Source organism: Glossina fuscipes, unplaced genomic scaffold (assembly GCF_014805625.2).
Source record: "Glossina fuscipes isolate IAEA_lab_2018 unplaced genomic scaffold, Yale_Gfus_2 0, whole genome shotgun sequence".
Classification (NCBI taxonomy): domain Eukaryota; kingdom Metazoa; phylum Arthropoda; class Insecta; order Diptera; family Glossinidae; genus Glossina; species Glossina fuscipes.
Genome location: NW_023998414.1, coordinates 18,835,494 through 18,850,780, shown reverse-complemented (window position 1 = coordinate 18,850,780; position 15,287 = coordinate 18,835,494). Strand labels below are relative to the sequence as shown.

Genomic DNA, 15,287 nt, shown 5'->3' with positions numbered 1-15,287 from the left:
TCTATTTTTGCTCCTTGCCGCAAATTCTCTTTAAATTAAAAGATACCTCAGGAGAATGGCTTCACTGTTGCCATTTTTTATCATCATTCAAAAATGTTTACTTAATAAACTGCTTAAACATTACTATAATGTATGTGCTCGTGTGAAGAAATGTAAAAGCAGTAGAAAGAATTATTATTAGATTTGAGAAATTAGCGATCTATGAAACTCATGGGAAAACGAGATGGATAGCAGAGGCTATGCTAGGGACAGCAGCACGAAAGGCAATTGCAAAGCAATTCACGACAAAGCTATGCCCAATGATTTTTTCGATCAATTTACACTTAATAGATATAATTTGAAATTTGTGCAAATTAATTGAATAAAGTATGAGATCTTTATACACCCTACAAACTAGTTGCGGCAATTTACCCTTATACCAGTTCGCTAACAGATCGATCAATGTATCAGTGCCAGAGAACTTTTTCTTCTGGCTTACTTTGTCAAATTCAACTGAATGAATGCAATGCATATTTACAAAGAGGTTTCCCTAAAAGTATGTTGTAAATTTGGATTAAAAATTCAAAAATAAATTAAACTGTCATAATACGGACAACAACAGAAATGAAATGTGAGCACAAATCAAAGAATTGGTAAAAGAAAGGAATAAAAGAAATAGAAGCCATAACAAAAAGATTTCATGTGGGACCATCAAAAACGAAAAAGTGAGTGAGAAAGTTTATTGCAAAGGAAAGAGAATAAGCAAATTAGTGACAGACTATTTTTTAATACATACAAGTTTGGAAGCAACTCACAGATAATGTCTTATCATGTATAATTGAATTTTCGTGGAGCTACCCAGAACGAATTTATTTATTATTATTATTATTTTTTTTTTTTATGAAATTTATTAAATTTATTAAAGTGAGAATGAGTGAGCCAAGCATACGTTGACTAGAATAGAAATTCGAATAAAGTAATATCCAAATATTGCTCTTTGGTCGCAAACTATTATGCAATTGCTTAGAAGTGCAATAAGTATTAAGTTCATTAGTTTACCATAATTGATCGTAAAACTTATTCTTCTTCGATCCTGGTTTTTATGCAATAGAGAAGATGAAACCAATGCTACTGGTAACATAGGCGAAACGCTGTTCCGAATACGGCCCGTACAAAATATTTCTATAAAAAAAAAAGTTTTTTTTTGATGTTTTTGAATACAAGTATTCTAGGATAACTTTGTTACTACATTGAATTGATGGCGAATATTTTAAAGCTTAAACGAGTTCATACGGTAAGGTCTTGTAAACCTTTACTTATTGTATTAAATTCTCTTGCATTTTATTCTGGTAGAATGATGCATAAAGTTTCCCGTAATGCTTCCTCATTGAAAGTGATTTTGTCAAGTTTATTGCCCTATAATCTTTTGTACATTTTCACACAATTTTCTCATTAATTTGCACATAGACGTACTCTTGTGCTCTTCAACTATGCTTTAATAACCTGCAGTAATGAAAACTTTTGCGGCGAACTACGCCTTGCAAAGTAAGCCCTTGAAAGAAACGTGTGTGTGTGTGTGTGTTGACGCCTCACATAACACAAGAATATTATGTTACCCTTCATTGATAGCGAACAAATGGATTTTGATTTATCAGTGTATAGAATTGCTTCGTAAATAAGTTCAGTTATATAGGAAACAAAGAGGACAAAAACCAAAAAAAAAAAAAAAATGTCTCTCACTTACCTACAATCACTCGTGTGCAGTTAATGTTTTTCGTATAATTATTGGGGAATTCGGGGCTATAGAATTCATTTTTCGCAGGATCTCCTTCCACGAACATACGACACTTATCATTCTGTTCGGCATCTGCTGCCTGACGTGCATAACGTTGCAGTAATGACGATGTTGTTGTCGTCGTCGTTACCATCATAGGTCGCCTCAATTGATTCACTGGTTGTATTGCAGTTTCTTTCCTACGAAAATAGGATAATCTTAACAAAGCAAGCATATTATTTTTATCGCTGCTTTTATTAACGTTGTTGTTGTAAGCGTAAACATAAAAATGCCCTTTGATTAAGATTATTTTTATATACCTTTCTATTTGCGTGCTTCTAGAAGCCTTTGTTATTGTTATTGTTCTTGATGCTGATGCTGATGTTGATGCTGATGTTGATGTTGATGCTGATGTTGATGCTGATGATGGTGCTGATGCTGATGCTGATGCTGTTGTTAAAGTTGCTACGTCTTGTCTATCATTATCTTTGTTATTATTCCCATTTTCTGTATTTTGCCGGTGCTGTTGTTGCCGTTCTATCGTTATGGAATACAAAGGTATTGATTGTAATGGAATTGTTATTGCCTTATCATCCTGATGTCTTGTGAGCCTTTGCATTGGCTTCTCTATCAAATTTCTTTGACCAACATCATGTGTAATTTGACTGAGACTGGGAATTGTTGTTGCGTCATCACCGTTGCTTGTATTACTAATAATACTTGTCTGGGTTGTGCTATTGTTAAGGTTGCTAATTTCATCACGTTTTTTTGTTGTCGTTTTTGTTGCACAAATATAACTACCTGTTGGTTTTATAAATCGGATATTGTTATGACTTTTAATACTATTGTGCAGTGTCTTTTGACCTTCTTTAGATTGCATTTCATCGCTTGCCATAATGAAAACCCCGTTCGTCATTGCAGAAGACTCTTCGCTTATAAAGTATTGTTCCCGAGATTTAGTTGCTGTCATAGTGGAAATAGATACTGTTTCAGTGCTGATATCGTTACTGATAGTTGTACTAGTAGTAGCCTTAGAGTGTACAGTAACAGTGGTCGTGAAAGGTGTAAAAAATCTTCTTCCTGTTGTGAATATTGTAAAAGTAGTCCATTCAGGTATTACAGCTAATGTTTTCGGTGCATCTCTTCTCTCCTTCATTGCAAATGAATGCATCGCTTCATACGTTTTCGAATCGAACCAATTAGAGGCTGCTCGCATATAATTAGTAGTAGGGGTTGTGTGTGTATGTGTTGGGGGGGTTTTTACTTTCATCGTTGTAGATTTAGTTTTCAATTGTCGCTGCTGTTGTTCTTGTAGTTGAAAATAATCGTTGTTATGGTTGTTGTTATTTACATTAGTCATAACAGGTGAAACTGAAATAGTTATAAAAATTCCATATGCATAAATATAACCTTTAGAAGGTATGAAAATGAAAAAAAAACAAAAAAAAACAAAAAAAAAACAAATTTTTATATTTACATAATCGGTCGCCTATTAAATGAATTCCACACATTATATCATATATAAAAGGACACAATTGCACTGATCAACTGTTCGTTTACTCAGTGAAACTTTTTCAAGTTAAAAGACATTATAAATTATATATGGTGTGGTGAAGGTTGGTTGCCCTGTGTAGGTCACGTGCACTTATGGCTATGTTCATTTGTATAACAAAAATTCTTCTTATCTAAATACGCCGTGGGAGTAAAAATATTTGTGGATAGAAGTGAAGCGGTTTTACTCGATCATGCCCCTTATCCAGACGACGAAGCCTGCAATAAGTCAAGCATCAAGTAGCCGAGCGGACAAGAGTCGTGTTTACCACGGCAATGTTTACGACTTCAAATCTCAGTATGCGGTAGAGAGCATTCTTGCTTATGTAGGCGTCGTGACGGCTCAGCCTGTACAAATATAACATTTGCCAATTCGATATCTATATCCACAGCCGACTGCCATTCACTCTTTATGTCTTGCTCTGTCCCTTCATCTACTAATCGTTGCTATTACAGAGTTGCTTGCATAGAGAGGGGACATTCCCTGAGTCATTCAGTCCATCTGCTTCGGAAATACACAGATTACCTGATTTATACTTTCGAACTGTTTTTTTATCATTAGATGACTTACTTATTTCGTCACACTACACTTAAGCTATAACTCTGTAACTGTATAAATAAAATTTTTTATTAACAAATAATTCTAATTTTATAAATAATGCCTACACTCATACAACAGTTACGCGACACTAATTGGTGAACACGTGAACAAAAATTAAACCCATATCACAACGTAATCAGATTACCAGATATAATGCTTTACGCTTGATAAACTTATATTTTATAGAACAGGCAAGAAAATTCTATTCAACTATGGCCGATTGATTTTGAAAATAGAGATCTTCTAAGAATATACTATAACTGTGGGCGTGCCCTTTGATTATTTTGGTTTGGCCCATTTACGAGCTGAAGGATATTTATCACAGACGTTAGACAGACAAATGGATAGATGGACGGACGGGCATGCTTTAATCGATTGAGAATTTGTCACTGATCGAAAATATATGGTATATAATATATAGTCTGTGGCTGTTGTAAACAATTTGTCAAAATGTTTGATTATATCCCTATCCTTCAATGGGGACTTGTATAAAAGGCCATATCTAGTAATTGGCAATAAAAATAATTGCGTTTTACAAATCAAATAAAATTCTGAAGCTTATGAAATCACTGCGACCAAGTCACGCCTACAACACTTAATAGGCTCGTGAAAAAAATTCATAGCGTTAATGGTAAAGAAGCTTTGCCAAAGTCAGCAATCCATAAACGATTTACTTGTTTCTGTTCTAGAAATTTCAATGTTTCATACACGCCGCGCCAATCATTGATATGATTGAAGTTAAGAAAAGTTCTTTTAAAAATGGGGGAATACCGATATATCTCGTCTTATGACCTTGTTGCTGAACTGAACTTTGAAAGTTCAACAATTTTGCACTACAAGGCTGGATAAACGAAGAAGCTCGACATTTAGGTATCACATGTCAATTAATAGTGAGAAATTTAATACGTTAGATTTAATTTGCATGCAACCAATCAAAGTCGAGCTATCTTTTAAGATAATAGAAAATGGATCTTATACGACACTAATAGATGAAAAACGTCGTCGATCAAAAAGGATGAAATTGTAAAAGCGGTAACAAATCGCGCATTGATGCCTCGTAGGGTAATGCTTTGCTCCTGGTCGGACTGAAAACAAACTACCCAAAAGAAAAGTCGCCATCTGCTATGATGGCAATGCCGAACCAGAGAAGGTTCTCATGTTTTAACAAAAAGTTAATTGAGCTTGGATAAGAAGCTTTGATGGATGCACCCACTTTGCAATATCTGACTAATATTTGTTTCGCTCTCCGCAGAACTCTTTTAATGCTGTTAAACTCCCGTCAAAAGGGGCCTGTCAAAAACACTAGATTCACTTTTCCGCCTAGAAAGCCCAGAAGTTATGATTATTAATTTGAATTTTATTGACAAATCGCTACGTAATTTTTCCTTTTACCTATAATATATTCGTTACGTCGGTATATGTGGAATATCGTTTTAGATATATACAAAGTATCATGCTTTTCCACATTAAATTTTTATGCACTTTCGTAATCATCGAGAATGAAAGCCACACACTTGCCGAATTTAAAAACACTCGACCGATTTAAATAATTTTTGAAGTAGAAAATTTCAGAATTAAATTTCTGAAATGAAAATCTTTAGAATCTTTAGATAACAATGCTTGGGAAAAAACTTACTTTATAATGTAAAAAGACAAATGGTTTTATCTCGAAAAATTTTATTATCACCGAATATATTCTCCAACAACTATTATAATTGTTTTTTTCTAAAGAAATTAATGCACAATTGTATTAAAATTACTTCTATCAACGAGAACAAATTGCATTTAGATATATAAATAGGAATAGATCTTATCAAAATATTTATTTATTTTACAACGACATTTAAAAATGAATGGAGTACAAATTTGATACCAACAACTCCGTAGTTATGCAAATAGGAGAGAGAATATGACTAACTCCCTGAAGATGTGCATACATTAACAGATAAAGTCAAAGTAAAATCAAAGTAACATATTTTGAAGACAACACCGAAACACAAACTACATTTCTGACGCAACACGAACGTTTATATGTAAATTTTTTATTTGTACAAAACTATTCTCCATATATGACTTGAAAAAAAAAGAGAAGAAAAGAAAAACAAAAGAAAAAAGCAAACATACATAAAAATATTCTCATTTGCATCTAATCTGATACTGGTATAGCAAATATACTTCATCCTAATCCTAACGTAACATAGTTTGTGAGAATCTTTGCAGCGGTTTGCCATATGCGCCATTTAGCGGTTGCGATATATAAAAATAATTTTATTCTTTCGCTTGTTAAACGAAAAAAAGCTTATCGGAAACATTTTTATGTGTCTATTGTTAGCACTTTTACGATGAGCAACATCAAGATGAACTTGTAAAGATAGTGAGGCCACAACCTCGATCACGTCTGTAATGCAAAATAAAAAAAAAAAATGATATAGAAATTTTGCTTATCATAAACGGAGAGGAATCCTTAAATGGTCGTAAAGCGCATTAAGTGTTCACGTTACTGTAATTGCTTATGCTAGTGCCCTTTGCAGGAATATGCAATATCGAAAAAGTTTTCTTTCCAAAAGTGACCGAAAATGCTTAACAAAATATTGCTTAAATAGTCAAATATCAAAACTAAAACGAACTGAAGGCAGTACAGTATGCGTACGCTTAGTATGTATATATGAAACCAAAATTTTTATATTAAAAATACACGATTGTCTTATGAAAATAATAAAAAAATATTTTATTGAGTGTATTGCCCATCGCTAGCGGGATTTTTTCCATCTATTTTGGGAATTTGTGGATGCTACGCTAAAACGAGAAAAAAAAAACAAAACATATTTTAAAGGTGCTGCTCAGCAATCGAAACAACTGACGTTTGGTAGGTAAGCGGCTTACACTGGCGCTTTTAATGTATCGCCAACTGATTTTCTTATATGGATGGATAGGAAGATGCCATGCAAAAAATGACATTGTATTGCCTTTTTTGATATTTCGGTCATTTGTTGCACAACGAATGGTTTAAATCCATTAAAAGTTATTCGTAGTGCATGATATTAAACCAGGTCTACCAGAATTTAACAACGTATAGCTTATCAGGCTATTCCAATGGCTTTAAGGAGAGAATATCGTATTTCTATCAAAGCAGTTCAGCCTGGGATGAAAATTGGAGATAATGGCACGTCTGGATCTAATCATGAATTTTCACAATCATGAATCTCAAAATAGATGCACTTTTTATCTCTCGTTCGGAGACTTTCTCTTCTTCGTTTCATCTGTTCCGAAAGCGGAAAAATGCTCTCAGCAAATGATCTTTTCTTGGCATGAAACTCGACATTTTCGTTGTTACGAAAAGTATTTTTTATCGCAAACACAACATGAGACATGTATGGCTTCTACATGTAACGGTAAATTTTGGAAAGGAAAGAGATAATATGACGTGGACAAGAGGTCAACTTGTCATTTGAACACTAGATTCACGAACACTAGATTTACCCATCAATTTGACGGGTCGATTAAAAAATGGGCGCGATCTCTCTGAAAGACTACTACCCCAAATGCAGCAAAAGCAGCATATGTTCGCTAGATGCATTTGCATGTTCGATGGAAAAATGGTCCCAGTCCCGATCTAATTTAAAAATTCATATTTATTTCCATTTATTCTAACGATTCACGATTGCGGACTGAATTTTGCCCCTTGAATCTGCGAAATGGGCGTGTCCCAAAAAAATGAGTATACATGTATTATAATATTTAAATATATTTACTTATTTATGCAAAATGTTTAAGCTTAAATTCAAGTACGCGTCAAATTGACGGTAAATCTAGTGTTACGAATCTTTCATGGCAACACCTTATAAATCTTTACATAATAAACAATTGCGCAAATACGTAGCATAATATATAGTCATCTTAATATACTCGAGTTTTTGTCGTAAATAAGTTTCCTTTTCGCAATTTGCCTGTTCGTTAGTGCTGAGCTACTTTCATACTCAACGCGAAGAAGCACACAAGGCTTGGCATTAGGCTTGTAGCACACAGAAATACATTGTCAATAAGCCAAGAGAGTTTAAACCTTTTCGAGGTTGCATTGATTTTTACCGAAAATTTTTATGAAAATTTTCCGAGAAAAAAAAAAAAAATATATATATATACATATTACAACGGACATGCAAGATATTACCTATGGATTACCATTATCTTTTCCTGCCTTTTGAGACGTGTATGAACATCGGACCCTAGACACAGCACGCCTTCCGAGAAACATATTTTGGACATTGTTAAGAGAAATAATTTGAAGGGCAGAGAGGTCAACAGTCATCGATAAAAGGCAGACGATGAAACTTATTTGAGCGTATTGCTGTTAAAGTTACCTGAGAACGTTTTCTGAAAAATAATTTCATCATAACATCTCCAATTTTCATCGCTCAGGTAACAGATTAGTTTCACACTATGAAAAAAATTATTAAGAAATTCGTTCATAATATAGAAAATACATAATGAATAACAAGAAAATAACGATTTTTTACTATTGGACAAATGGAGACGATGAGTACCTAAGATTCGTTTTAAACCGGAAGTAGTTTTTTTATCTTAGGAAAATTTTTTTACATCCTTGACTTGTATACGCTCATATGCACTCATGCATCTAAATGAGCTTATACTTTGAGAAAAAACAACAGATGTGCACACAGAACTAACGATTTTTGTCAGCGAGCGCTTTTTGTAAAGAGGCATCAGGCTGAATATTGGAAACCTTAGGAGTATTTCACGCTCAACAGGAATAACACAAAGGTATATATATATATATATATATACATATATATATATATAAGCACACACAATTACATTTTTATAGATATTGTAGATACGTATACGGATAAGCGAAACAAGTCAAAGAGCATAAAAGCAAATATCTTTTGATTAATTCTGCTTCTTAATTCATTAAACAAGATACACGTAACGTGACGACAATGGAAAATATTTAAATTTGAAAATGCATTTAATAATAACAAATGATTTTTTCTTTAAATATAAAAAGGTTAATATTTATCATATAGAAATGTTTAGTTAATTTTAAGCATATCCGTTGTACGCAATCTTTGCCTTGAAATCACTTAATGTCATCTCCCCCTAAGGAAGCTATCATTTTAGTTATAATGTACAACACAGAACACTGTATCTGTCCACTCCGATATCAAACGATAAGTGTTGGAATAGTGTTCATGGTCGCAGAAAATGCGCAAATAAAAAATTCAAGCATTGCGTGTTTGGATATGATAGCAGTTCATAGACCGATAGATTTGATATTAGCAATCAATGAAATTTTCACCTCCCATCATCGACTTTATCAGATATCAGATATGGGCATAAGTAAGATAAATGGGCTGCATACAAATTTCGTATATCGTATGTCGTATAATGGGAGCCGTGACATACGGTTGTGAGGATTAAAATCTCAATTCTCCATTTGATGCTACTTTGAAATTAGTTAAGCTATTTTTAGGCATTTTTAAGATTTAGTGTAACATTAGACGGGATTACTCCGCTGACCTATGAAATTCGAGAACAGCCAGAGATGTCTCTAATTGATTAAAGACAATCAGTAACGCCGTTCTTCTTGTTGCTTGATCTATTGAAGCGTAAACAACGCTCGATTGGAGGAATAAAAAGAAATTTTTCTTTCTATTTCTAGTATTTGCGGTAAACATTCTCCCGCTTGCGAAAATAAAAATATCGCTTACAAACTTGCAAAACAAATTGAAAATGATGCAAACTTTTCAAAGAACACGTTTACAATGTGCACACGTCTATGTAACAAAAACTGTGAACAAATTTACTTTTGTATTGTTTACTTACACATACCCGATATAAATGTCTATGTTTATTTTAATATACTGTAGAGTATGAAAATGTAGTTCTTTGCCCTTCTTTTGGATCACGATGATGGATATAAAATATTTGGTCTCTACCCTATACGATTTGCTTACCTTTCTTTGTACTTACTCAAGATATTTGCAGTATATGAACCTCTTTCTTTGTTGACCCTATCACATTGTTGATCAGATTGAGTTTCGCATAAAGTGTTTATTAGCGCAGTATCGGTCAATACACGAATACAAATCCCGTCATAAATTCTTAAATATCTTGTTTAAACTGACAAAGACTTTTGTTGCATATGACTGCAACGAGAGAACGGAAACCAAATATTTTGTGTCGCTTAAAGTTAAAGCTTTCTTCCCAAGCCTATTCAAATTAGTAAAACAGAAAAAAAAAGAAACGCGTATGTAAAAAAAACAAAAAAAAAAAAACGAGTCACATATCGTCTTTGAATTTCTGTGCGAGAGAGTTCACGAAAAAAACGAGACGCCTTGATTTACATATATAGGTAGGCAATGATATGAAAAATTTAATTAACTCTTAATTTGAATTACAATCTTTTAGTATACTCTTGCCTATTGACCGCGAATACACCACATTACGTGTATTGTACAGTTGCTTTTAAAACAGTGAAAAATATGTCTATGTGCTTTTTTTTATAGCGCTATTGCTCTTTAATCTATAGCCAGCATGCGTGAACTGAAACAAGGTTGTTCGGCCTTTGTTTCCTTTTCTCATTCCAAAGATATATGATTTCGAAATATCTGTGCATTATGTAAAAGATTTATAATGAGATTTTGTATGAAAGAGATCATAAGATTTAAATAAAAAATTGGCCGAAACAGTTACACGCCGCTGTCGCTGCTGTTAAGAGCATCAAGCAAGAAAATTATAATTGCCTCTTTGGCCGAAACTTTTTCACACCCATCCCGCGTATCTTAAAAATGGGTAAAAATTAATTGAATTTTCATTCTCTGAATTTTTTTTTTTTTTTAGATTGTTTGACGCAGAGGTATTCTCAGTGTATAACCTTTGCCCGGTTTGGCCCATTTTTAATATCAACTTACTTGCGAGAATTACCAATGCTTTTGCTGTGTTAAATGCTTACCACAGATGCTATATAGGGTAACGGACGGACAGATTGAAATAAGTAAAGAGATTACAAATTTGTTACTAGTCAAGAGCGTATATAATTGATTGGGTTCCTGAAGCTTTGCATTGCACACGACAAACATTTTGACGAAGCAAATACTCTACCCATCGCATGGTTATCGAAAAGTAATATTTAGTTGTTTTTGTTTTTTTTTTTCTTGCCATCGCTAGAGTTAAATTGTTTTCATTTTTATATATTCATCATTGATGGATGAACGGTGTATTCATCTTGTCAAAATGTCGGCAACATCCCCAAAAAAGCTTCAGACTTCCCCTTAAGTATATATAAACACTTTTGACAAATGTCAAATTGGGAGCGCACCTGAACATGTTGGTTTGTTCGTCTGCCCGACTACATCGTGTCTGCGGTAAAACTTTTCTTTCGCGCAAAAAATTAAGATATCGTTTTCAAATTTGCCAAAATCGGTCAAACAACACGCCTGCCATGCAACATAAACTGAGAGAGCCTTTGTTTATTACCCAACTGCGACAGCTGGACGATATAAGCTTCCACTTGTTTTTTTTTGCTAAAATAGAAAAGATCAGTCACGCCCACCCAATGTTATAAAATATGAAAGTTTAATTTTTTTGTTCCTTTTTTAGCCTTTTTTTTTTTTTTTGGATTACGTTGGTGGGTTTAAAAGGTTCGATCATAGTCGAATATGATTTTATTTCCTGTCATTTTTGTGTTTTCTACTTCTTTTGAATATGGCGCACTTAAGATTAAAGGAAAGAGCCAACAACGCATCAATGCAATGTAGCAGAATGCTGCTGATGATTTTCAATATTCGCCTTTTGTCAGCAAACTATTTCCTTTCATAAAAAATGGGTGGAAAAATTTTATTATTTGTTTATTGAAAGGCGTGTACAGTTGAAGATTTATATTTAATGTTCGTTCATGTTCAAGCACATCTGGAGAAAATATGTTCTTGCAAACACGTAATATGCACATATTTTCAACACACAATAGCATACATTCTCAACAACTTCTTAAATGACTTCAATGCGCATAAAGAAAGACCAGCAAGAAAAAAAAAAAAATGAATAACATTTTATGATTTTCCGGCAAAATACTTATATTGTCTGCATACAAAACCTTTACACATGTGCTTGAAATGTCTATAAAACTTATCCCTCTCTCATTGCTCCTTATAAACATTTTTAAAATAAGTTTAGCGGTGTTTCAAGAGTAATTATTTCAGTTTCTTAAAAAGATTTTTCTTACGTCCTCGTTCACCGACACTCTTCGTACATCTGTCCGCACATTAACTCATATTAGAAAGTGGAACTTGGCACATGCCGTCTCACTTGAATTAATTGAAAAAAAAAAAAAAAAAAAAAGAGAAAAGAAAAACAAGTATATGAGTCTACTAAGTTGTTGCGAAGCGAAAAGAAGTTGCGACCTCAAAATGATTTCGCATTACAAAGTCTGTTCTAAACTGAAACCGACTCTCGCCAAAGAATGCTACCGTCAAAGTTGAAAAGATGCATTTTTCAGTAACATTTTCTTAAATGTGCTTGACAATAAGTTAATACGCTGTGAGCAACAGTGTATATTTCTTTTCGTTTTTAAATTAAAAACTATATCACTATCACTATCACTATCACTATAAAGGAAACGTTCATAATTACAAATGCTTTTTATATTCACTATCGAAGGCTGGCGGTGTATTCAATTTCTCAAAACGTTTGCAGCGTCCGTAAGAAAACCTCAAAGATATGCATGCGTTCTTCATCAGTATCTGTTTGTCTGTCCGGCTACGAAATGTCTTTGGTAAACAAACGTTGGAAACATGTGCAGGTTAGTATGGAAGTTGGGTATGAAAACAGTCAAAAGACAGGCCAACAGCGCAACTTTGTTGTGAAAAGCAAAAAAATTTGTGCTTTTTTTTACTTACTTACTACCGTCAAACTATAGCATATATGACGATGAAAATTTCTTTATATGTCATATCGACGATCGTGCAGTAACTGTATGCATGGGACAAAAGAGGCTACACCTACCCAATACTATACAGTTTCAAAATTTGATTTTTTCCTTTTGTTTTTGTATTGTTTAGGAGTCGTGTAAAAAATACGTCCTTCATTAAGAGCAATACTTTTGTTTTATGATTGCAAATGTTTTATGTGCTTCCCGATGTGAACACCCCATACCCCGTACAATTATCAGATTAGGAATCATTACAAAGTTTCACGAAAGTAGCAGCTTGATGGTGTTTGCTCATCGTTTGGTCATCAATAAATTGGGTCGCCATCATCGTCTTTCCATTTAGACAGAGACGGTTATGTAATTTAACGCTTTTTGCATTTTTTCTTTGTAGCGAAACCGCAGTTCAGATCTTCATTGAGCAGCTATAAACTTCTGTAACATTTGGAGGCGAGCATTCATTGCGCTTTCGCAGCAATACTCTAACCAATATTGGACAAAGCGATTAACGAATGCTCAAACCCGTGATGGATAGACTATTACTGCAAAATAAAGCACAATTTACCTATGCGATGTCATACAACACAACATGGCTTAATACGTGTAGCGATGTGGGCTCTTTAGTGAAGTGCCATGGCCGGTGAATTTTACTTGTTTCTTCTATTTTGAACAGTATCGTTCTTAATGGAGGATCCTTTTAAAAAGATTCGACCACCGACCATCATCATTTTTCCACTTGTTGCTAGTTGTTCTGGTTAAACCTGTTTTCTAGTTTCATCAAATCTTCAAACTGACACATCACATGTAACTACCGTAATTTTAATCGATGTCTGATATAGACCTTAAGTCATTTTTGATTTGCCTTCGATTCTTTAGCTATTGCATGTGCATTTGAAACCTGATTTCCTGCCCTTTAACTATCATCGCAAAAATAAGCCGCAAATTTTAAAAACAGACTCAACAACAAACGACGACGAAGAGACATCAACATGATGAACTTTGTTATTTTGTTATGTTGATAGACACATGTTTTATCACGATTTTGATTTGTATGTGTCGGTCTTACAACCCTGACTGACACATCGAGTTAAATTTCATCTTTCAGCGGTGAATATAAAATTTCTAAATATTGAATGCAGCAGAGATAAACTCGAAACTGCAGCTGTATTTTCCGAATGTAAAGTTGTGTGAGAATTTTATGTGTAAACATGATATAAAAAGCTCTGATGTCTTTTATTATTGTATATATATATATATAGATGGCTTTGTTAAATATTATAAAAGCGATACATTCTAAATGAAGTAAACTAATTGATTGAACTAATGCACGTTAACTTTTGATGTCCCAGACTATCTTGGAAATGGCAATTAATACCCTTACCATTTTGTTGTTTGTGATATCAGTTTCAGCGAAATCAGTATACAAGCGATAACCTCCATCAGCGACAAGACCGGAAGACTTTGTCGTGTTGAAGAAATTTATTTCTACATATATATATATAGAGGGAGAAAGCATCATGAAACTGGTCTGTTGAAGCGATTTGTTTACAGACAACATTGCACTAAATACATGACCAACGATACTCAAGTATTGTCAATAGTAAGATATGTGAATGATGTGCAATTAATTAAATGAATTTATCAATTTTAGCTCATAAGTCCGCATTAAAAGTGCAAAGAAATTAATTGCAATTATTAGCGTAGAAAATGAAAAACTTTAATCACGTTACAGTAGAAATAGTTTTTAATTGTAACACCTCTTCTTCTTCAACTCGAAATTCTCGCATTCATAATTTTGTGCCTCATATACGACGATTATCGCATGCAAAAACAGAATGCGTTAAATGTTGTTTGCTGCAAGCAAAAGAAAATTCATGGGTATAAAAACATACTAAAAGCTTACATAAAAAAATAATTAATATTATTAGCTTACAATATAAAAATATTAATATTGTTCACTTAACCATTTAAAAATTTTAACGGCCACGATATGCACGAACGCTGCCGAAATTACGGACCATTTGCTTGAATTTACTTGCGAAAGAGAAATCAATTTATCGGAACAAGTTTTTTGTACGCGTCTCGTACACTTATCAATTATTAGTTAACTTATGAAATTTAAAGCTTAAATTTTTTAAAAGCAATATGTCGTCATGGTACATGGAGCTTAAATTCCATTCCCTCGTTTGATTATCATTAAAAATAATAATAAAAAATAAAAAAAAATAAAAAAAACAAATAAAAAAAATTATATTCGTTTAGAATAATATTGGATGGGCGTGGCTGATTTTTGCTATTTTTCTGTGGAATAATTTTGCGTATCTGTCGTAGTTTACGACAATACAATAAGCACAGGACACGAAAAGCAAAGACTCGTTCAGTTTTTGTTGCGTGCACATGCAGGCGTTGTAGGCGTATTCTTTGATCTCCTTAAACAA

At 33.4% G+C, this 15,287-nt stretch overlaps 1 protein-coding gene across 1 annotated transcript in view; it reads right to left on the bottom strand.

Annotated features, from left to right (window-relative positions):
• The window catches only part of LOC119639931, a 153,337-nt gene that overhangs the window by 70,108 nt on the left and 67,942 nt on the right, over nucleotides 1-15,287 (bottom strand). The window contains exon 3 of the mRNA XM_038037664.1: nucleotides 1,724-3,124. Coding sequence (XP_037893592.1) covers nucleotides 1,724-3,124 — 1,401 coding nt within the window. The remainder of the gene's footprint in view (nucleotides 1-1,723; nucleotides 3,125-15,287) is intronic.